General features: G+C 41.8%; 1 protein-coding gene across 4 annotated transcripts in view; it reads right to left on the bottom strand.

Moving 5' to 3' along the window:
• The window catches only part of NPNT (nephronectin), a 64,932-nt gene that overhangs the window by 11,845 nt on the left and 32,845 nt on the right, over positions 1-20,242 (bottom strand). For all 4 annotated transcript variants that reach the window (XM_079990226.1, XM_079990227.1, XM_079990228.1 and 1 more), the window contains 5 exons: positions 16,478-16,597; positions 14,716-14,835; positions 12,270-12,404; positions 8,580-8,702; positions 4,895-5,359 (listed from right to left, as the gene is read on the bottom strand). In XM_079990226.1, coding sequence (XP_079846352.1) covers positions 4,895-5,359; positions 8,580-8,702; positions 12,270-12,404; positions 14,716-14,835; positions 16,478-16,597 — 963 coding nt within the window. The remainder of the gene's footprint in view (positions 1-4,894; positions 5,360-8,579; positions 8,703-12,269; positions 12,405-14,715; positions 14,836-16,477; positions 16,598-20,242) is intronic.

Genomic DNA, 20,242 nt, shown 5'->3' with positions numbered 1-20,242 from the left:
TGAATGCCGTTTTATCCCCTTATTATCTCTGCACAGCATGTTTGGCTTTCAAAATAAGGTTGACAAATAAACAATACAGCCATTGTATTAATACAAGTTAGCCTTCATTTAATAAAAGCTTTCATTGCTCTTCAATTTTTTTAGCTCTTTCTCCCCTTAGACACATTTTTGTTAAAACTGAAGGCAGAACTAATTCGTCTGAACACATAACTCTAACTTTGCAATAAATAAGGATGGATGGGGAATCCTGTGACAGATCTCCCAAAATATGCACAATTCATATAAATTAAAAGTAGGTGACAAAAATCCTAATGAGAAACTGTTTAAATTTCCCATTTATTTCAACCTATTATGTTCATTAAATGTAATTTTGATGTTTTCTGCATTCTTTGGCAGAAGGGTGGAGTTGTGGTGGAAATGCTTGGCTTGCTAGGGCAACATATTAATTCCAAAAAATTAACAAAAAGTAAATAAAGATCTCTAGAAAACAGGAGTGCCAAGAGGAGGGAGTGGGACCAGAATATTTTGAAGGGCTAATTAAAACCAATTTTCCACTCTGCCTTTTAATCTTGAACGCTTTTATCTATTTGCCAGTGGCTGAATTTGGTTGGGAAAGAGTTGCATTGTGGTAAGCCATGATTAAGGGTCTCGGTTTCAAGTTGATTCAACGGGGCAAAAAGAAGCTTACTCAATGCTGTCAGAAAACCTGAGCACTAAATATCAGCCACAGGATTAAAGAGAGTGTTAAATTAGGACTTTCTTGAGAGAGAGGATGCAGAAAAGGAAACATAACCACCCTATGAGCTAATAGAAAACTCATTCTCAACTGCTGATCCTTATGTACTCAAAACTGCCATCTGCACACCAGGAGGAGATATCAGCAGGCCTCATGAGAATGGCAATACTGAAAATCTTTAAGACAACACAAAAGCTTAGTGAGTGGGATTAGTGGGCATGGAATGCTCATTGAATTTAGAATTCAAAGTCCTGATTTTGACCCCTAAAGCCTTAAATGGCTCAGGACTGCAGTACCTCAAGGACTGCCTCTCCCCATATGAATTGATCTGGATCCTACAATCATCATCTGAGGCCCTTCTTCATGTGCCCTCTCCACAAGAGGTCCAGTGTGTAGCACATGAGAACATGCCTTTTCTGTGGAAGCTCCCTGTCTGTGGAATGCTCTCACCAGGGAGGCGTGCCTGGCACCTTCACTACATATCTTTAGGCGCCAGGCAAAAACATTCCTCTATAGCCAGGCATTTGGCTGATTAAACAAACCATAGCCTTTTAAATGTGTTAGTGGGAGGTGGGTGTTATTGGTTGCTGTTGTTGTTAAGATATTATTTTGTATTTTCATTTTGTATTTTTATTCTGTAAACCACCCTATGATCTTCAGGTACACTTATTATTATTATTATTATTATTATTATTATTATTATTAGTCAAGGACACATCTCAAATAAAACTCCCCAAACTGGTCCAGACTGAAGGCATGAAACTGAAAATGTAAAGGGGACAGAATCTAAAATCCTTCTTACAGAGATTATCACTAAATGAGTTATTTTATCTAACACAGAGTATTTAGTAAGAAATTGTCTAGGCAAATGGGTTTTGAATACAGAAGGAAAGATTCCCATCACATGCCCTGCACAAATTTTCTGTCTAAACTGAGAGGGCACCTGTTTATTGTATCTTTAGATAAAGTTAATTACAGTGCTAGTTTTGAGCTTATGTTGTATCTTCCTATTATTTAACGGTTATGATTTTTTTTAAAAAAAGATTTATGCACTGCTAACAGGGTCCTCAAGGCAGTTTGTAGCAAAACATGATTATAGTATGAACATTAAACTAAAAAGAAAATCATAAAACCCACCATTAGCCATCACCAATTAAAATAGCGAAAAAACGACAAACAAAACTTTTTTAAAAATCAAATAAAAAGAGTTGCCCAATTAACCTGCTCAAAGTACCTGCAGAAAAGTAGTTGCCTTTGATTGTCCTTCTGCTTAGTGCAGTTTCTGTGGGTTGGCTTTTTTTTCAACATGCTTTTATCCTGGACTACGTCATCGACTGTCAGGGACAAGAAGATCCCTGGCAGTTGATGTGCCCTTATACAGTGTGCCTTTTAATTTCAAGCCACTTTGGGCGATAATCTTGTCAGAAAAGAAAGCAGGGTGTGAGCTGAATAAAAAATATTTTCTAGGGGGGAAATCACTGCTCTGAATTATTTTGGTCCAAATTACACAAAGAGTTAGCAGTTTATTTAAGTAGTTTGTTCAGGACTGGGCGCAATCCTTCTTGAACAAAAAGTAGTTGGAAGGGAGCGACTGTTCTAGAAAGTTTAACATTCTCCTTTAATGCTACTTGGAAGTCGGTTGGCTGAGTTGGTTAGAGCATGGGGAGAGAGGGAGAGAGTGCCTTGCCAGGCAATACCCACCTAAAACTTAAATTTAAAGCTTTATTTCATTGTCCACGCTATTTTTCAAAAACTGCCCTCGAGTTAAGTTAATAAAAGGCAACATAAACTAGCCCTGGGCTCTCTGGAAAGAAAAAGGCCTCAGGGCAACCACCATAGGAATGCTTAACAAATCGTTAGCATCCAGAGCATGAAAGGAATCTTGTGTGCAGAACACACAGCTGTGCCTTTGCTTCCATGTATATCAACTAAAGGATAGCATTTGGTTAATATTGCCTTGACTTGCATATATCTGTAACTCAGAATGTCAAGGCATGCATGCTGAGGACCTGACATTTCTGCAAGGATGATATGTGGTGTTTGCATGGCACACCTATCACCCTATACTCCTTACACCCATATGACTTCCTTAAGTACTGGGCAATTTCTTCCAAGTATCCTCTCTCACTTGCTCCTTTCTATGACAATTCCCTTTTCCTCCACTTTCTTCCTCTTTTATGTAGGTACCCTCGGACTTAGAACCTGCAAAAGGACAAAATTCCAGCCAAACTGGGAAGATGGGCTGCTTTTTCAGAGGTGAACCCTTAGAACAGGGGTAGGCAACCTAAGGCCCGTGGGCCGGATGCGGCCCAATTGCCTTCTCAATCCGGCCCGCGGACGGTCCGGGAATCAGTGTGTTTTTACATGAGTAGAATGTGTCCTTTTATTTAAAATGCACCTCTGGGTTATTTGTGGGGCCCGCCTGGTGTTTTTACATGAGTAGAAGGAGTGCTTTTATTTAAAATGCATCTCTGGGTTATTTTGGGGGCATAGGAATTCATTCATTCCCCCCCCCCCAAAAAAAATAATAGTCCAGCCCACCACATGGTCTGAGGGACAGTGGACCATCCCACAGCTGAAAAAGGTTGCTGACTCCTGCCTTAGAACCTCCATGCCATCATGCTACCCTGGCTGCCAATCACACTGTGGCTTTACTGCCACAAGCACATTACAATATAGACCACTTGAATGGTCAGCCAGAGCGTTGAAAATACTTTTATCTGTACAAATGTACTTATGACTTATTCTTTTACGGTGATACCTCAGGTTAAGAACTTAATTTGTTCCGGAGGTCCGTTCTTAACCTGAAACTGTTCTAAATCTGAGGTACCACTTTAGCTAATGGGGCCTCCCGCTGCCACTGCACCGCCGCCGTATGATTTCTGTTCTCATCTTGAAGCAAAGTTCTGTAACCTGAAGCGTCTATAACCTGAGGTACAACTGTACTTGGATACATTAAACTGAAAGATGCTTACAACACAATATTCTTTTCCAAAAACAGACAGAAAGGAGACACTTTTTAATAATGCCAACACAGAAGCAATATTTTGGTCACACTGCGAACAGTGCCTGCATGAGCACCCTTGAAATGAATGGGAATCGCAGTATGGTTCCTCTTTATTTCAACAAGAATTGTACGTTCCCAGATTGTGACTTCATTTGCCTTAAACCTTTTGTCGTCTTTTGTTTCTTCTGTCCCAATTTATCAAGCCTTCATATCTGCAGCATGTACTTAAAAGGAACAGATATCAAACCAGATAGTCGTTTCAACAAGGGGAAGAGCTTAACATGCCTCAAACTGTGCTGCTGGGAGTTGCTGAAGCCAAGCCAAAATCACTCCCAAAGCCATTAAGGAATGCACTTGTCCATTTGCCATAAGATAACAAAACTCACAGACTATTTTGCTCAGCAATGCTCCTGTTTATGAGGCTGAAGAGCAAGACTTGTCCAAATACCAACCCCAAGCTCTATAATTAACCTCAGCCCTGGTGCTATAGATGAAACAGAGTGCTGGGTATTTCTTGGCAGGCATGCTAAAATGAGCAAGCCAGCAAGTGTCATCTGTGGCATGAAGTCAACTTGGCATAAAAGTAATGCAGTATCAATACAGCTCTCCGAAAGATACTTCCTCATACGAGGAGCATCTTTACAGCACCACGAGATTTAAACGTGTCTCCTTTTGGTAGGCACATTCCATAAAGCAGGAATCAAAAGTTATTTTTAATTTGATTTTTGCAGTTGCTTAGCAATAAATACCAAGGGGATGACTCTGTGAATTCATGGATAAGAGCATTGTGCCACTTAAAAGCTTGCACTCGAAAATAGAAATGGAGCCAATAAAGTCACCGCTTTATCTATTTCGTGTCCCTCGTTTCATTCAGTCGTAAAGTGGAAGAAACCTTCCATAACACAGCAACCTGCTCGATTTGTTGCCTTCCAGATGTTTGGTTAAATGCTTTCATTAAAAAAAACCATTTAACCAAAGTCACAGTTGATTTACCAGTTTTAGCTATGGCACAAGGCCCCCCCCCCAGGCCTTGAGTGACCAGAACTACAGTTATAGCTATGTACAGTTTTGTGTGTTGCATGAGACTTCAAATGTTTTTCATGTACAGAACGGCAAGGTTCGTTGATAGAAAAAGATTCGGTGGTACTTACTAAAGACATCTCCTCGCGGTTTCTGAGGATCGATTGGTATCCTGTTGTCAACTGTGAATCCCTGCGGAGCTGTCGTTTCACTAGGAAAGTGCAGCGGCTCTTTAGTTGTAAGTCGTGGTGTTTTTGTTGTTACAGGCTTAGGCGGAGTTGGAGGCGGCGTTGGGGGCCTTGTGACTGGTGGGAGTCTTGTCACTGGCTTCAAATCTGGCCTTGTGGTTGCAGGCTTGGGTACAAACCTGGTAATTGGTTTGTGTGTCGGCCTCGTGGTTGGCTTTGGGCTGGGTCTCATTGTTGTCCTGAAAGGAGGCCTCACTGTAGCTGGAGCATTCGGTGGTTTGATGGGATGCCTCACACCACCAGTTTCAGGTATCCTATTTGTCATGCCACCACTGCCTTTAGGAAAGGTTGTATTTCCCTTAAATACAGTATGTGGGCCAGATGGATCAATCATAACTTTGGGAATAGCTGAAGGAAAAAAACACATGGAGGATGTTATCTCTCTATGCAAAGCATACCAAGGACACAATTGAAATATTCGGAACTTATGTTTGCTTCATGATTATATGAATAGCATCGCATTACTCACAGCATCTGTTAATACCAGTTCCTTTCCTCCTCTCTTTTACTTTTGAAATGTGATTGATATTATTGCTCATACACACCCTTTCGTAATAATGAGAATAGTGTGCAAGGTTCAAGCTGATCAATGGTCCCCAGACTTTATTCCCATGGACCACTTGAAAATTGCTGAGGATCTTGGTGGACCAGTTATATATTTTTTTCCTGCCTGTTGCAGCAATTGTAATGCTCTGTGCTAGACGCTGGTTTTTCATTATATTTTTATAGACATGCTGCAAACTACCTGAATGAAGTTTGTGGACCGCTCGTCAACCACAGACCACAGTATAGGACATGGTCTTTTCAGGGATGTGTTTGAAAACACCGAATCAAATCTGACACAACCAACACACTCAAGAACCCACAAACTGAGCACATGAAAAGTGTATATGAATACCTCTGAAGTGAAGAAAAATTATAAGTTTTGAAGAAGAACTATAAGTACAAGACTATCTGGCTGAAATGTTAAGGTATTTGTTCGGGGTGGGGTGAGTTCTACGTATATGAATTGGCTTAAGCTGCAGTGCCATAAGGCGTGAATTGAGTCCCTGCTGCTGAAATGTGATCCTATACTTAGAAAGGGTTCCCCAGGGGAAGAGACTGGCACTTCTGTGGTTTCTGTAAGCCCAACTTACCCATGTTGTGATATAGCCCCATCCCACCAGGATAGTCTTGCATGACAGAGCTAGGCTACATGGTGGTGCTTGCTAAGCAACATCAATATGCTGTAGCATTGGTGGAGGGACTCAAGCTGTCTCTGACCCTACTCTTAGGATGTACACCAAAACATATTGGAACACTTCTATTACCATATTGGCCTGAATATAAGCCTCCCTTTTTTCCCAAATTTGCAACCTTACAGTATGCAGCCAGGACCGTGGGGCAAACAGCACCAGGAGAATGGCGAAGTGGCGTCCGCCCTATGAATAGTCCCCCGTCCTCTCCCCCAAAGCCAGGAAGGGAGAGAGTGAGGAAGGGGAAAGGCCACTGGCAATGCAGCTTATATTTGGGTATTTCTTATTTTATTTTCCTTCCCCACCCTCCAATTTTAAAGGTGCAGCTTATATTCGGGCCATCACGGTACAATCTGTGTCTCTCGTGTCCTTGGCATTAGCCGCTAGAAATGTGAAGCAAGGCTCTGGAGATTCACAATGCAATGTGACAATTTACACAGCAGGTAAGTCTAGACTTTGTGTTGTATCTAACAAAGTTCCACTCAGAGTCAACCCATGTTCATTAATTTCAAAGGGTCATCTCTGGGTGATGTAATTGGGATAGAAGGGAGGACATTTTTAGCAGCTTCTTCCTAGCAAGTTTAACATGTGCTTTTGTTGTAGTTTACAGGCTTCGTCTATAAGGTAAATACAAATAGCCATCTAGCCTTGACATAGAACAAATAATCTTTTCAGATGACTGAGACACTTAGTGTTTGAAAAGCTATAACCACATCCTTACTTCCCCACAAAAATGAAGAAACCCACAAAGGAATTATTGTTAAGGAAGAGGATTTATCATTTGCTGCAACCGTTACATTGGTTATCTGTCATCCAAACGTCTAAGGGTTGAAGCCTCACTGCATTAGGAACGGTACAAAGACAGACAGAGACCATCCCTTACCCCACATTTCCCTCTGATATGCCATCTCAGAGAGAAGCACATTAAAAGGATCCCGTTCACCTCTGCCATGCGCCTCAGCTGAGCCAAAACCCGTCTCATTTTCAATAATATCGAAAGCTGGTGAAAGATTTAGTACTATCAGCAAGGCTATCAGTCGCGTTCTTGAAAGAAAGACATCTTTGAAAATCACCTATTTGGATCCATCAAAGTCTTTCATGCAGGTTGACGGACCAAGTCAGGTTTCTGTGCAGTCCAACAATAACTACACTACCAATCTTGTTTCTTCACAATAAGCAAGCACGTTTCTAATTCGCATGCAGAAAATCCCTCCCAACAAGCAAAGCAAAAGAAGCCAGAAGCAGCTTATCTTGCACAGATTCTCAGATCTCTCTTAAAAGCTAGTCACATGCTGTCAAAAGCATGCAGGAAACAGAAGTTACTATTTGCTTCTATAACTTTATAAACTCTCCAACTTTACAAACTCAGAGGTGACTGTACCATGCAAAGTCCCTAAAGATTTCAACATGCTTAAGACAACAGGAAGGAGTAATTTGGGGAACAGAATTTACAAATGCGGGTGTCTATAAAGACATATTTAAAGATTTTCTTCCTTTCTTCTGTGATTCTTCACATATAACTATTTTCAGCAAAAACAGTGAACATACTATGCTTCCTTATACTGAATCAAACCATTGGTTCACCTGGCCAAACTCTGTCTTCTTTTCAGGTGGCCTTAACCTCTCCAAGGTTTCAGACAGAGGGCTACCTGCTACCTGAAAATCCTAATTATAAAGCATTGAATTTGGAGCTTTCTGCACACTCTGCCACTGAACCTGACCAAACTCCACTAGGTTAAGCCAATGACTTCCAAACGTTCAGTTAAGATCAAGCTATAACTTCAAGGGAGGCTTGCTGAAATGGGCACTGAGGCCCTGAGCTGCAAAAAGCAACTGATAGTGCAAAGTAGAAAAATAGCTTTCAACTCAAAGAGGGACTAGTGCGTAAATGGCTGGGGAGACTTCTTAAGAAAGACCACATTGCTTAGTACTTGAACTCTATAATGAAATCATAGAGATGTGTGTGATCTGCTGAAGTTAACTACTGAGAATTACAATTTTATGCAATGCACACCATGACAGGAAAAGCATTAATAGCAGTCAACAGGAAAGGGTTAGGCAAGCAGACCATATTCCTAAGAAAAACCGCAGACTGCAAAACATTAAAACAATTAGAGCAATGTACAGAGATGTAACTGCAAACTACGACCACTGGCTTTTCATTCTAAAAACGAAAAGCGCTTGAGGAAATTTATTTTTACACTGGCATATCAAGGCTCATAAAACTTTAAATACACTATCCATTCCTTCAAAATTAGATGAGTGTGGTGGCACGAGGATGCCTGGCGATGTTTCGGGATTTAGAATTCAAGAAGAAAATGATCATTACGTACTTATGCAGTTCATTCCGTCACCTCTGTATCCTTCTTTACATTTGCATTTGTAAGATCCCTGTGTATTGTAACACTGTGAAAAACTCCCGCACTGATATTGGCCAAGTGAGCATTCATCTATGTCTGAAACGAAAAACATTGCATGAAACTCGTGTGATAGCAATCATAGGGCACATTTTAAAACTGAACATCAATTATCATTCTCTTGCTTGCTGAAATAGTGAAGCAAATCAGGAATAGGTAATCTGTGGCCCTCCAGTTATTGATGATCTTTTATTATCTCTGACCATTGGGCATACTGGCTTGGACGGATGTGAGTTGGAGTCTACCAACATCAGGAGGGCCACAAGCCAGGATTTAGGTTTAAGCTACTGGAGGTAATGGGGCCCTTTATATGTCCAGCTGTCCTTTGTCAACAACAAATTGTCACTGTTTTTGTTTTTGTTTTGTCGAATATTCAGTATGCTATATGGTAATTTATGGGCACGCTGTATATAGAAATGAGCAAACCAGTGTTATTTTAGGGAGCAGGCTAGCAGGCACGGCCTATTACAGTAGTACCTCAGTGGTACCTCAGGTTACATATGCTTCAGGTTACATACGCTTCAGGTTACAGACTCCCCTAACCCAGAAATAGTGCTAATAAGGTTAAGAACTTTGCTTCAGGATGAGAACAGAAATCATGCTCCGGCAGTGCGGTGGCAGCAGGAGGCCCCATTAGCTAAAGTAGTGCTTCAGGTTAAGAACAGTTTAAGGTTAAGTACAAACCTCCAGAACAAATTAAGTACTTAACCCGAGGTACCACTGTACTTACATCATAGGAGCCTACACAACACAAAATACTGTTGCTGTATGTAGGTTTTATTTTATTTATTTTTTTATCTTATCTTTTGGAAATGTACATCCAGGTTTTTTTCCTTTAAATTTTTTGGGGCCTCCCAAGAGAGTGGAGCACTAAGCTATAGCTTGTTTAGCTAATACGTAAATCTGGCACTGGCCACAGGTTTCCCATCCCTGAAAGAAATTGTATTTATATTTTAACATACTGAAACACCAATTGTGAAAATAAAAAGAAGTTGACAAATGATTGACTTTATCAGTATTCTGAGGCCCAGCCCCAACACTTGATGTTCAAAATAGTCTTTGGAAGTAACCCTTCTGCCACAGCAAATGCTTGCATATTTTTAGTAAATGGTTTTTAAAGAGGCATTGGAAATTCTGTAGGCAGGCAGCAGAGAAGGAATGGCTGAGACATTTTAGGCCATTCTAATTATAACTTACAAGCAGGAAAGAAAATAAATATATGTTTTTTTAAAAAACAACAAAACAACAAAAAACTAGTAATGTTTTACTAGTAAGTAAAACTAGTAAAACATTCAACACACTTCCAAATGCATATTAGGATGTGCAAAGTCCACTCGGTTCAACTTATATTTGGCTGACTACGTGGTTCCTCCATAAACAGCTGGGGAAAATATTGGTTATTTACAGGAGTTTGGCCAATGTTTTGAGGATTCCAATCTTTTGGGTGAAAGTTTAAGGAAAGTTTTATGCCTTCTACTGAGTCAGAGCATTGATCCATCTAGCTCAGTACTTTCATCACCATTATATTTAATTTACCTACCGCCCTTCATCCGAAGATCTCAGGGCCGGCCACATTAACGGGCAGCAGCTCTCTGGGCTTTCAGGAAAGGGCATCTCCCAGCCTCACCTAGAGATGCTAGAAATTGAATCTGGGACTTTTCACATGCAAAGCAGATGCTTGAACACTGAGATACAGCACTTTTACTTTACTGCTTGCACGTTCTCACAGTTCTCCCTGAGGAACTGTGGTGTGGGGTCGCTGAAGCAGCTGTGCAACGCTCCTGTTGTTGTCTAGACCATGGGTAGGCAAACTAAGGCCCAGGGGCCAGATCCGGCTAAATCGCCTTCTAAATCCGGCCCGCAGACGGTCCAGGAATCAGCGTATTTTTGCATGAGTAGAATGTGTCCTTTTATTCAAAATGCATCTCTGGGTTATTGGTGGGGCCTGCCTGGTGTTTTTACATGAATAAAATGTGTGCTTTTATTTAAAATGCATCCCTGGGTTATTTGTGGGGCATAGGAATTCACTCATTTTTTTCCTCAAAATATAGTCCGGCCCCCCCACAACGTCTGAGGGACAGTGGACCAGCCCCCTGCTGAAAAAGTTTGCTGACCCCTGGTCTAGTCCAAGTTATGGGGCACTGGGCCCCTATTTGGGTGCTGAAGCATGGAGGAGTATGTGGTATCAGCAGTTTCAACAGCAGAAGCAGTGACACCAGCTAGATGACTAACAACTGCTACCATAGGGCCGATGCTTGCTCAATGGCACATATCGTCTTCTCTCCTCAGGTGGGAGTGGAGCCTAATGCATGTGTTAGCTTCCAGTTTGTCAAAAATCTTTTCGAAAAATGGATTGCTCAGTGGTGATCAGCAATAGCAATGTTCAGGATTTCTGTCGGCAAAGAGCCTACAATAAATCCAAATGTGGACCTTTATTTGCACAGGAATTGTTGGAGAGGTCACTGTGTTACCAAAAAGTTTGTTATATGCACGGGCCTTCGCAAGAACGAAATCCTGCTGACAGGTCATAGATTATTTTAATGGATAAGGCCTACATTAGCTATTTCAGGACTTTGCAAATTAGTTCATTGTGAAGAGTTTGTGCAGTGGCTATAAAAAATCTTTCCCTTCCACAGCCTCTTATCCCCTAAATCTCAGTAAATCTTAAATTAGTATTCTACCACACGCAAATCACATTGGAATCTGTCTCCGTTTTAAGCAGGCTGATTGGGAACGAGAAAACTCATGACCATCAAGATGAGGAATCGGCTGTAATGCCAGTTAGTGTGAATGCAATACTTTTTAAAAAATTTAGCACTCAAGTAACTCTTAAGGAATTGAAGACAACTTCTGTGCAGTTACAGAAAAACGGGGACTATGCAGATTTGTCGATGTGCTGTCTGAACTGCTTTATCCACCAGAGAGGAGTTTGTGGACTTTGCAGTATTATCCCCGACCTCAAAAATGGGACAAGTAATGGAGGCATCAATTCTAGCCCAATGTGAGGGAAAGTTTCTGTATTCTAAGGATGGAACTACACATTATGGGAGATATAGACCTGCATATCTCAATAAAGGTAAAGATAAAGGACCCCTGACAGTTAAGTCCAGTCGCAAACGACTCTGGGGTTGCAGTGCTCATCTCGCTTTACTGGCCGAGGGAGCCGGCGTTTGTCCGCAGACAGTTTTTCCGGGTCATGTGGCCAGCATGACTAAGCCACTTCTGGCGAAACCAGAGCAGTGCACGGAAACGCTGTTTACCTTCCCGCCAGAGCGGTACCTATTTATCTACTTGCACTTTGAGGTGCTTTCAAACTGCTAGGTTGGCAGGAGCTGGGACCGAGCAACGGGAGCTCACCCCTTCGTGGGGATTCAAACCGCCGACCTTCTGATCGGCAAGCCCAGAGGCTCAGTGGTGGTGGAGCTGCACTGAAGATGCAGGGCTACTGTGTTTTGGGGGGGTGGGTCTCTTTATGGGCTGTTGTGCACATCACAGAAGGGAAGGCTGCCTATGCCTCCTGTAATAAGTAGGTAGATTTGGAGTAACATTATATTTTGCACACAGTTTTCTTCTAGGAATGCTTTTGTGATCAGCTCATTTCATTACCGTAACACTGGTATTTGCCTCCAATGTACATCAAATCAAATCCTTTATGGCACTTGCAAATATAGCTTCCAAAGGTATTGACGCACTTCCTGAATCGAGGACAGGTAACTCTGCCAGTGGCACATTCATCCACATCTACAAGTAGAAATCCATTAATTTCACCAAAAGGCTTAATCATAATACATCCAAAAGTACGCTCATGCGACAAAACCAGAAGGTCAAAAATACTTTTTGGAAATTACCCTTTTCTCCAGCTTTGTGTTTTAAACTGCCTCACAGAAAATACAATTTTGTTTTTAAGGCATATCCATGCTCAACTTTTCTGTCTCTCCACACCGATTTCTCCAAGGCTCTCCCCTCCCAAACTCAGGTCACACACAAGACTTCCTTTCGTGCCACAGTTCTAGCACAGGACTGGACTTTAAAGTTCCATGTCTGAATGCTGGAGTTTTATTGTCCCAGAGCTTTCCCCGGGGAAATCCACGTTACACTGCTGAATCAGAGCAAAAGAAAGCCAGATTTTTTTGCAGATTGTTGTTTGCTCCAATTCAGCAGTAAGACGCAGGTCTGCCCAGGAAAATGCCAGAACCAAAAAACCCTCCACCAAGCTTAGACATAAAGCTTTAAAGCGTCTGTAAAACTGGATATAGGAGTAACACGGTTCAGTTTTGTTTCCCAAACCTGAATAGATTTTAGCATAGTATACAGTTACCCATGTGGTTTTTGGTGAAGTACTGATTGTAGGAGAAACTTGAGGTGCATTAGCAACAGTTTTTGTTGGGGGGCAGTAAGGAAATGATGCAAAGCTTCAGACTCATGCTTAAAATAGGTGGTTTGTTATAGTCTGAAAGTTGTCCGACACATTTCAAGAACGATCAATCCTGGGGCAAAAGGTCTTCATATATATTACTCTGCTGAACCAGTTGAATAAACTCACTCGGGGAACATTCCTTCAGTCAAGAAAATGTTCTTTCACAAAAATATTTTCTGAGTGAATTGTTTCTGCCAATGTACCAGGGTAAGAAATACAGTGACCCTTTGCTCCTGAGAAGATCATTCTCAAAATGTGTCAGGCAGTATTTTCAAAACTCCACTCTGAGACTTTGACCTTTCCCTTTCCCCCCAGTGCTGATGTGCATCAGTTCATTCACTATTAGATATTGCCTTTAATTTTAATTAAAAGTCTCTGGGCAAGCTCACACAAAACACCCAGGTATAGTTTGGTGCAGGAACATGGCCGTCCAGATGTTGCTGGACTCCAGCTTCCATCAGCCCCAGAGCCAGCATGGCCAAGATTGAGGGCTTATAGCATCTGTAATCCAGCAACATCTAGAGAGACGCATGGTACCCACCCCTAGTTTAGCTGTATCCAGCCTGATCAAAGTGTCAGCTCCTGTGCTTCTCCCCTGCAACATATAACCTAAGTCGTCTTTGTAGATGACAAAGTGGCAGCAGGATTGCAAGCTTTTTAATTAGCTCTGCTCTTGTTAGTCTATCAGGAAAAAATAAGTTGGTGAAGGCTGCACTTAGGAGTAAGCTTCCTTGATCAAAGTGCGAGTTAGGGTACTTTCAAGTACACAAGCAGAAAGGATAGGCAACAAAATATAGAGACTGTCTCAGGTAAAAAATGGGCAGTTTTAAGCATGTGCTATTAGGGTGTGTATGTGTTTTGCTGCTGGCATCCATCTGTCTCAGGAGATAATGAAAGAGTTCATCTTCAGGGGTGAAGTCAAACCATTGGAGAGTTACAGTGCCTGCTGTAGAGACCAATACAGGAGAGACATGTTTTGTTGCAGCTGGGGCAGATGATGGCATGTACCATGACATTTTTTCCCCTCTGCACTCCTCCTAGTGATCATTCCTCCTCTGGTCACTGCTGTGGATACATGACCTGACTGATTGTCTCCAGGCACTGTGGTCATCTACAAGGGATTCCCCAATGTGTTGTCAGCTATCCTGTCACATTTGCGGACATCTTTGTAATGCAGAGTTGGTCTGCCAAGGGACCTGGTGCCTGAAGCCAGCTCCACATGGAGCACGTCCTTGGGGATCCTGCCAGCTTCTGTTCTGTGGACATGACCAAGCCAGTGTAGATGTCGCTGAGACAGGAGTGTGAAGATGCTGGGAATGTGAGCTTGGGAGAGCACATTTTTGTTTGAGGCTCTGTCCTGCTATGGTATCCCCCAAATCTTCCTGATGTAGCGCATGTGGAAGGCATCAAGGCATCGCTCCTGGTGATGGTCAACCATAAAGCAGTGTGGTCAACCGTGTGTGTGTGTGCGTGCGTGTGTATTTCAGCCAAACAACCATCTGATGTAGCTCCGTGTAAAGCTAGGTGTCTTGCCTCCCACCCACCAGTGTCAATGGCCAACAACAACCACTGCTGCCCAGAATTTCCCAGTGTGCATGAAAGGGAGAAATAACATGCTTACAACTTTTGACTTACCTACACAAGTTCTACCATCAGGAGCTAGTTGCAAGCCTGGGGAAGGACAACGGCACCGCACCTCCCCTTTCACGACATCACAGCCGTACTGACAGTTTGCCATTGAACATGAGAGAGCGTCTGTGGGAACATCATACAAATGAAATTATCTGTTATCAACAACAACATTTCAGAGGCTTTGTGAGATTGGGGAAGGGAGGCATAGCTCAGTGGTAGAGCATGTGTCTTGCTTGCAGAAGGTCCCAGGTTTAATCCCTGGCATCTCCAGGTAAGAAGGTGAGAGATTGCCTGCCTGGAACCCTGGAGAGCTTCTGCCAGTCAATGTAGACAATATGGAGTTAGATAGACAGGGCTTCTTGGAGAACAAAACATGTTACCTACTAAGTGCAGGAACCATCCTCAATCTGGTGAACCTCCAGGTGTTGCTGGACTAAGACTGCCATCATTCTTGACTTCTGGCCAAGCTAGAAGGCACTGATGGGAGTTGTAGTCTAAAACAACTGCAGGGTACCCAGTTGGAGAAGGCTGTTGTACAGCAAAGCTCCAGTATAGAGGGAGTCCATTATTCAAATGACCACCCTATCCTGTGGTGATTTTAATTGTCCGTATTCTTCTGTCAAACAGTCCCAGGTACTGATATGGGAAAAACATGTGACAGAATGGCTATATCTGTAACCACCCTGTGACTTTCTGTACCTTGAAATTACTCAAGAGGTTGGCTGCTGGGTTTTTGCAGAATGGATCTTTCAGTGAACTCACTAATGAAAAGCAATTTCCATTCTTAGGAGAAACTGGTATGCTTTTATCTGAAACCCTCCTTCTAAAATCTAATCTCTTGGCTGTAGGGAAGGTTCCGTCATTCCCTCTCCCATTCTTGGTGTGGTGAAGTATTCAAAATATTCGCTTTTGTAAGAGAAAGGAAGAACCTGGCCCCTGGGGAGTTTTGTACTACTGTTTCCAAACACAGAAACCAGCAGGCGCTTGACAGTTTTACTGAGTTGCGTTTACATTGTACAGTAACACGCAGCCAGCTATGTTGCAGCTCTTGCTAAGAACAACATTCCCAAATGAGCTGATTGTGAGTAAAAGAGAGGCTGTGCTTGTATATTTCGAAGAAATTCAATTTCTGCGTACTCCAAAATTAACTGACCTGATCCACACCACCCAGACAAATGTGTGAATTGGAAGCTACAGTAATTGTCTTTCTACTACTCCAAATATTGCCTTTCAGTTCTTGGCTCAAAAAACCCAAACCAAAATTCATCAAGAATGTAGATTTTAAGATAAAATATATTTTGAAATGCATGCATTGATGAAGTACAGTAGAACTTAGTTACATACAGTTCATGACAAAGTACAAGGGCTGTATATAACTAAGTTCTACTGTGAGTAGGGTCGTTGAAATTAAGGACCTAAGTTAGATATGTCATTTAATTACTGTTGGTCTACTCTGCTTATGACTGACATTGGATACAACCCCATATTTTTACACACACACACACACACACACACACACACACTAATTTATATTTTTCATGTGATTATTTTCTGAAACAGGACAGAACAGATTTATCGATGAACATGGGCTGCAAAGAAACTGCTCTGTCCATCCCATATATCTTGCAATAATAAAAATAATGGGATGAATTATTCCATTTTTATTGTTTGCTTTTCCAGTTTAGCAGACCGTTCATCCTTTACTCGTGGCGACGTTTTCTTTAATCAATTAAAAAAACCCCTAAACAGAAGGGTCTTGACTTACTAGAACATGATCCATCTGGCATAAGCATGTATCCATTCAGACAATAACACTTGTAGCTGCCATAGGTATTCATGCACCGGTGTTTGCATGGTCTTGGTTTCAGACCACACTCATTGAGATCTAAAAAGGGCACAGAGGGGAGGAATCAAAAACAGAGCAGGCATTGCATATTGGCATCTTTAGAATTGCAGAAGATGGTAGTGATAAGGTTCTCAAAACCAGACCAGCCTTGATCCTAAAATGCCTCTTGCAATATATTCCCATACCTACATATAGTCAGAAGGACAGTCTGTTTGCAGTACTTCTAATCCCATAACAATAGAGGCATTGCACACTCTCCACTTCCATCCCACATCAATTATCCCTGCCTATGTAGCTGTAGTCAAGGCTTTTGTTGGCACCAGACTTAACCTGCATCAGTATAAACGATTCCTAAGGTCTGGGCTGGTGTAAATCATAATCATTATTAAAGCTGGCTGGCTGGGGAGAGGAGGAGTTGTAAGTATGGACTGTATGGTTCAGCATCCCTCAGAACAGGGACAGGCAACCTTTTGTCTGTCAAGGGCTACAGGGCTAATCTGTCAGGGGCTACCTGCCAGTGAATCAAAGTCAGCATGGGATGGGGCCAGAATCAAAAGTGTGTGGAGTCATCCCTTTTCTCTTTCTGCCATTTGCTCTTCTTTTCTGCCATCCCCTTCCTTCCTTCTCTCCCTCTCTCTCTCTCTAGCTACTATCCCTTTTCTTTCTTTCTCTCCTTTTCTGCCACACCTTCCATCTTTTTTTACCTCCCTCTTCCACCACCCCACTCCAACAGACTGAAGGGAGAGGGGCAACATAATTTTTGCCAGAATATTTTTAGGACTGACATTCTATCAGTCCTAGGATAGATTTGGCTATAGATAGGCACGTATGACTCAATTGCTCCATTTCCTTTAAAATCAAGTTCAGCTAAACTCTATAGGTTAGAAGGCAGATATTAAGTGAAGAACATAAACTAAACCCAGCAGATAGAGTAGGTTCATATCTTTTTCTCTCCCAAATAATGCAGTGGCTTAGTAGAACTAAATCCCAGTCCACCTGTTGTATTGTTTGGATCATTCTACTGAGCTTTGAATCTGACACCATCTGGCATAATATATTTTGGTACTCAAGTGTAATGATATTGGCTAGCTATTAGTGGCATAGTCTAAGAATAATGTGCACATACTTTAAGTGTTTCTGCTGGGAAGTGTATTCATACTTTGTTCCAGTAAGCTTCTATAAGTTGCTGAATTTTAAGTATATGCACAAAATATTTTTGCTGGCTTTACTTGATTGCTTCATCAGCAAGACAGTGCGAGCATCTAGTATAGTGCTAGAGTTTTGTTTAATGTTTTGAGATTCACTTCTTGCAAAACATTCTAGAAACTTTAGGAAGATGCATAAGGTCACATTTGTTTTCCCACCCCTGGTGTTCCATTCACTGGCCAAAAGCAATACAAGGGGCTTAATTAAGGGTCTCCATTATAATTCCATTAAATCTAAACAAACATTGTGTGATTCCTTCCCTTCCGCAGCCTTAGCTTCTTCTGGGAAATGGTTTACACTTTCAAGTTATATTTGTAACAGCTTTCCCTCTGCCTTGTTTAGAACACATAGTACACAGGCAAGTGAAAGAAAAGTAATCAAAACCCTTTTTACGGTTGTTGTGGCTAGTTTATTGTTCTTTTCGCACATTTCTTACCATTTCAGAAGCACGTTCAATATTTCTGTGTAGCAGGTTTTGCTCTGTGATATTTCTCTCAGTGGTTTTCTCTTCCATTTGAACTAGCTAGGAAATGCCACTGTTTCCATGAGCCTTGTGAGTATCAGTAATGCTGAATCAATGCAATGGACATCTGAAAAATACATCACCTGGAACTACCTTAGCGTAGTTGCATGGGGTGGCCACAAATGTTGATGGACCTCAGCTACCATAGACTCTAACCAGAGGCCATACTGGCTCAGCCTGATGGGAGATGGAGTCCAAAAACATCAGGTTTCCCTTCCCTGCTTTAAAAGATATTCTCCACTTCTTCAACCATGGCACAGCTACCTTTCTCGAGAGGGAAATGGTTTCCATCAGTGGGGCAGTGAGAACAACCACTATTTTCTCCAACCATGCTCCTGGAAGGATAATATATCATGACTGAATCAGGGAACTAGACACTTTAAAGAGGGACATGTGCCCTGTGACACTCTCAACTTTCATCAGCCTTGACCACTGGTCATGTTGGCTGGAACTGATGGAAGTCCAAGCACATCTATAGGGCACCATGTTGTCTGCTGGTTCCTTGGTGTGTGAAATCATTTCACAAATGTTGCATTGGAGAAATATATACATATTAGCTTTGTCTAGGTCAACAAATAATCCTTTCAACATCCCTGTAAATTAGATCACTATGATTATCCCTAAATGCCAAAGAGGGTGGGTGTGTATGAGGCTAAAAGAAAGAGAGAAAGCAAAGAGAGAAAAGGCCATCCATTTTCATGGAGGAGAATAGTGTTTAGCCAGGAATTTCCTGGGTTTTTAAACAACTCATTCTCTTAGCCACTACACTTCACAACTCATTTTACATATGGTTTTATATTGTGATGTTTAGGGGAGGATTGTTTATTACTGAGCAGGTTCAGGCTAACATTAACATTTAGCTTGGAGTCAGAGAAATGCAAGACTCTTAATAAATTGGCCCGCACATGCTGCGTTTGCTGAAAAGGTCAGGAAACTTTATCTTTTGTCTATTTTTTATTTCACAGGCTCTCCAAACATTTCACTTAGCACAATTTCTCTATGGACAAAAGAGGGGAAGAAGTATAACCCAGCAGTCTGAATCTTCTAAGATGAAAAGTTTCAAAGACTTTGCAGAATCTTTTCACAACATCTATCGCAATCCTCCTTGCTTCTTTGCGCTTCGCAAAATTTCTAATGGGGGTTTAGAGGTTTTTTTAATGAACCCACTTATACTCCTCACTGAGATTTCCCTTCATTATTCCAAGTTAAACAATATGACAATGATGCTATTCACACTCATGGGGTGGGGTAGGGAACCAACAACAACAACAATACAAGAATAGTGTCACCATCAAAGCTGCATACTGAAAAGCTTTTAGAGCAGGTTGGATGCTGCAGCACTTTGGAAAAGCAGTCTCATATATAAGCGCAGGCTGCTAAGCTTGAACATCACATTGCAAGAAGAAAGACAGTTAATGTGAACACATGAATTACTCCAGAAAGACAACTGCTTGTGCGCTGCTATATTTGCATGAGAGCTACAAAGAGATAAGCGAGACTCCACCTACAATAATGTGGTGTGCTGTATGTAACAATGAAATATTATTTGCTCTTGAGGATCCCTACATTTCATTATTGGTCTGAAGCTGCTTTCAGACATACATCTGGGGTCAGCAGCAGGGGCTGGCATCAACGGATACCTACAAAGAACCACAACCTGCTGGGTGCCCATCTCTAAGCCCTGGAGGTGCCAAATCCTGCCGCTCTTTTTCTTTGCTGTGTCTACCTGTTCACCTGCTGTCTCTAAGCATGGAAGCAATGACAAGGGTGATGCAAAGGTTGGATGGACCCTGGGGAAGAAGACAAATTGACAGCAATGACAATGAGGAGGAGGAGAGCCCCATCAGAGAGGTGAGTCCCCTAAAGGAAGCTTCTTGCCCAAGGCCCACCCTAAAAAACTAGCAGTGTCCTCTTTTCACACAATTAACTCTGCAGATTCCTAGTATATGGAAGTG

This window comes from Podarcis cretensis (assembly GCF_951804945.1).
Source record: "Podarcis cretensis genome assembly, chromosome: 9".
In the NCBI taxonomy this organism is placed as follows: Eukaryota; Metazoa; Chordata; class Lepidosauria; order Squamata; family Lacertidae; genus Podarcis; species Podarcis cretensis.
Note: the sequence above shows the minus strand (reverse complement) of the source record. Positions and strands in the feature narration are given on the sequence as shown.